General features: G+C 46.4%; 1 protein-coding gene across 1 annotated transcript in view; it reads left to right on the top strand.

Annotated features, from left to right (window-relative positions):
* Positions 1-3,381: 3,381 nt before the first annotated feature.
* The window catches only part of LOC143279395 (uncharacterized), a 19,355-nt gene continuing 18,480 nt past the window's right edge, over positions 3,382-4,256 (top strand). Inside the window, exon 1 of the mRNA XM_076583435.1 lies at positions 3,382-3,510. Coding sequence (XP_076439550.1) covers positions 3,496-3,510 — 15 coding nt within the window. The 5' untranslated portion in view covers positions 3,382-3,495. The remainder of the gene's footprint in view (positions 3,511-4,256) is intronic.

Raw genomic sequence — 4,256 nt, 5'->3', positions numbered from 1 at the left:
ACCGCCCCGTTCCTGGAGGTCCGTGCTGTCCTGGCTGACCGCCAGACCCTCGGGCCGTGTGGCAGGACGTTGGGAACACGAGGACGGAGGCTTGGTCAGCGGTCCTCCCTCCACTGACGGTGACACTGACCGTGTGCAAAATGGACTTGCAAGTCGTCCTCAACCATGGACATCTTCAGGCGGAGTTTTAGAGAAACTGGGTGATAAATCACGGACCAGTTCACACAGCACCCGTCCTGCCGAAAACAGCGGGGAGATAGCAAGCTCTGTTCACGCGTTCCGGTTCGGGGAGGAGGAAGAGAGTGACGAGCACCCCGGGACAGCAGAGGAGCGCCAGGTTCGGGCCGCCAGCCCTTATCCAACACCCAGCCCCCGGACCCTGCCAACACCGCGTCAACTGAAGCATGCAGCCTTGGGAGGAATCTTCGATCCGACTGGCCCCAATCTACAGAAAGCGGCTAACTCCACCTCAGGGGGCTGGGCAGACAGCGGCTATCACCCGACCAGCAGACTCCCGCCCACCAGGCTGTACCAGGTCGGTGCTGGTGGAGCGCGATACGACGACGACGACTACCCAACGCCTGCGGCGTCCCAGAAGACGGATTTCGGCTCGTACCCCACCCCTGGGAACTCTGTCCACCATCCTTACACGCTTTTCCCCGGCGTCGTCCTCCGCAGAGCCAACACCCTGGCTCCCACACCGGGTCCCCACACCCTGGCTCCAACCCCCACCCGGGCTCCTGCCAGGAAGCAGACGACCACTACCATGACTGCTGCCGCCACTCCTTCCCCCCGGCCCACCCTGCTGGGTCAGGTGGCGGGGTGGGGGGGTGACGGGGAGGGCGGGTCGGTGTCCAAGAGAACGCAGGACCCCACCCCTGCCAGCGGCGGGCTGTCGGCGGACGTCGTGTGTCTGCAGTTCCTCAGCGTGGAGCACGACGTGGGCTGCGGCGGCGGCGGTCATCGGGATCGTCGGTCGTCGCCGCCTTCCGCGCGACACCTGACCTTGCTGCTGCAGCATCTGGGCGGGTCTCCCTCCTCCCCGTTCACCGCCCCCACCCTGCAAGAGGCGGTCTCCCACTTCCGGAACCTGATGCCTCTGGGCATCCCCCACCTGGTCGGTCCCCCGGCGTCACTCGTGCTTCTCTTCTCTCTCTCTCTCTCTCTGTCGTCCTCCTCCTCTTTTTCTCTCTCCCTCTCCCTCTCTCTTTCTCTCTGCCCCTCCCTGTCTCTCTCCCTCTCCCTCCCCCTCTCACTCCCCCTCTCTCTTTCTCTCTCTCCCTCTCTCTCTCTTTCTCCCTCTCCCCCCTCTCTCTCCCTCTCTCTATCTCTCTCTTTCTCCCTCTATCTCTCCCTCTCTCTCCCCCCTCTCTCTCCGCGCATCTCTGGAACTTTGGGTTTTCTATCTTTCCCCCACCCTGTCTCTGTCTTCCCGTCTTTTTTTTTTTTTTTTTTTAAAGAGAGAAAACAAAAAAGAATTACACTCATGTGCACTCTTTTTAAAAGTCAAAACAACAGAAAGACAGTAACATCATCATTTGTATTGAAAAAAAAAAGTAAATAAAAGTTTCGAATCCATTTCTTTTTTAGATTACATTGTGAGACCTATCAGACAAGGAATAATGATATAACAAGCAAATCTGGTACCTCTGTCTAGTCAGGAGCACACAAGTAAACACTAACACAGTATTACTGCTGCTAATGATACTGGAATTAATAGCAGCAAAAATAATACTGATGATAGTAAATGCAGATCTCTCCGTCTTTGTCGTGTCTGGTTCTTTGCCTCTGTGCCTGTCTGTGATCACGTCTCTCTCTCTCTCTCTCTCTCTCTCTCTCTCTCTCTCTCTCTCTCTCTCTCTCTCCTTAGAACAACGGCAGATGTGTAAGTCGGCCAAAGTGCTAATATCTTCACCGTTGGAAAATAAAAATTCATTCATTCATTCTCTCTCTCTCTCTCTCTCTCTCTCTCTCTCTCTCTCTCATGGTTTGAACCTGGGACTTCCACACAATCACTATGTCCTGTCTGTGGATACCAGGTGGATGACGAAAAACATTTTCTTTGTCAGTGTGAAGTTTATAATACTGTGCGAGAAAAAAACTGTATATTCTTTAAAACAGAGGTGGCTACAAGATATGATGTTGTTAATGTTTTATCATCTGATAATGAAATCATAATTAGTTCGATTGCTAAATTCATTGCTGAAGCACAAACAATAAGACAAAGGTACATAAATCAGAATGGTATTTACTGCTAAGAAGGCACTTAATCATAATCAGTACAAAAGTTACTATCCTATTTGGACAAAACAGAAAACATAGCATTACATACATGAGTGTATTGTTGAGTCAGACTGAATTAGTTTTTATGCATTCTTAAGTGGATGGTCGAGTCATAGCATTACATACATGAGTGTATTGTTGAGTCAGACTGAATTAGTTTTTATACATTCTTGAGTGGATGGTCGAGTCATAGCATTACATACATGAGTGTATTGTTGAGTCAGACTGAATTAGTTTTTATACATTCTTGAGTGGATGGTCGAGTCAGTCCCCATTCATTTTGTCATTTTGTTATTTTTATATTTTTGTTTTTCTTTAGTTCCAGTTCCTTGAGTTTTTTTTTGTCAGAATGTGGCTTAAGTGTTTCCAATGATTGCATAATCTCTTGGTTTAAATTGACTGAATGGTTGAGAGAACAAAGATATATTTTGTTGTTTTGAAGCAAAAATATATGAATTTATGTTGCTGCCACATTGTCAAAAGACCTTTCTTGGCAATGACAATAAATAATTCCTCTCTCTCTCTCTCTCTCTCTCTGTCTCTCTCTGTCTCTCTCTGTCTCTCTCTCTCTCTCTCTCTCTCTCTCTCTCTCTCTCTCTCTCTCACAGTCTTTGTTCTGCCTGATTTTCTCCTTGCCTCAAGGCCTGACTAAGCGCGTTGGGTTACGCTGCTGGTCAGGCATCTGCTTGGCAGATGTAGTGTAGCGTATATTGAATTGTCCGAACGCAGTGACGCCTCCTTGAGCTACTGAAACTGAAACTTTCTCCTTGCAGTTATTAGACAACATTGTTATCTTCCTTTTTTTTAATCAGCAAATCAAATCCGATTTTTTTTAATCTCATCTTTTTTTGGTATCGAGCATTTAAAATTCTCGGTAATCATAATGTGCATGCTTTGTATGATATGTGTTCTGCATGATGTGCGCTCTTGCTCATACCTTGACCTTTATTCGTTTTTGTGGGCAGGACGAGCATGTTCATCTCAAGTTCACGGCCAAACTGATTCAAGAGCTCCTGGAGAAACACCATGCAGAGAAGAACCAATCACAGTCAGCGAAATCTGTGCCTCGTTCTGAAAACGGAAACGGAGCCTCCAGACAAGACGCAGGCGAATTAGAGCTGCCTGCTGATTTTGTTCAACAAATGGTGCCATCTACGCATATGTCTTTCAACTCAAGTGCGCGGCGAAGCAGACGATCGTTCAATCCTGGAAATGGGCAGTCATATGGTAAGTGACGCGTACAGTTATTGCTGAGTGACATATTTTTCTCTCCAGGTGTCGGCACAACTGGCTGCTATACACTTTGTGTCGGTGAAGCGTTATATCACTGTGACACGTTGCTGATATTGCAGTATTTCAAATAAGGTGGTTTACTTTCCAGTGAGTTGCTTTTCAAAAGAAAGAATTGGCATGATGATCAAGGCAAGGCAAGGAATTTATTTCGTGTGGCCCCCCGGGGGAGGGGGGGGTGGCGGAGGGGGGGGGGGGCATTGAAGCATTACACACGTTCATCTTTTACACATATCCTATGAATATAAAAAGAGTAATGTCAAAAACAAGAAGTAGGCTCAATCGTTCAACTATTTCACTCATAATACAAAGAAACAAACAAACAACAACAACAGCAACAAAAAACAAACAAACAAAAAAACACAAAAACAAAACAAAACAACAACAACAACAAACAATACAAAAAATCAACAACAACAAAAAATCGTATCAATAGACAAAACATTAACGAAAAGACCTACGTATAGCAGAAACCAAGGATTTAAGTTTTGACAGCATTCTTTTTTTTTTTTTTTTTCAAAATCCGAATCAAAGTGAGCATAACCAGAAGTAGTAGACTAGAGTGATGCATGGACGTTTTAAAAGTCTCCAGTGATTATATGATAATAAAAAGTTAATTTTTCAAGATTTGCCATGTCTTCGTGTCATTTTTACCCTTCGATCGCCAGGTAAAAGGTCGATGT

The sequence above is a fragment of the Babylonia areolata genome, chromosome 2, assembly GCF_041734735.1.
Source record: "Babylonia areolata isolate BAREFJ2019XMU chromosome 2, ASM4173473v1, whole genome shotgun sequence".
NCBI lineage: Eukaryota > Metazoa > Mollusca > Gastropoda > Neogastropoda > Buccinidae > Babylonia > Babylonia areolata.
Note: the sequence above shows the minus strand (reverse complement) of the source record. Positions and strands in the feature narration are given on the sequence as shown.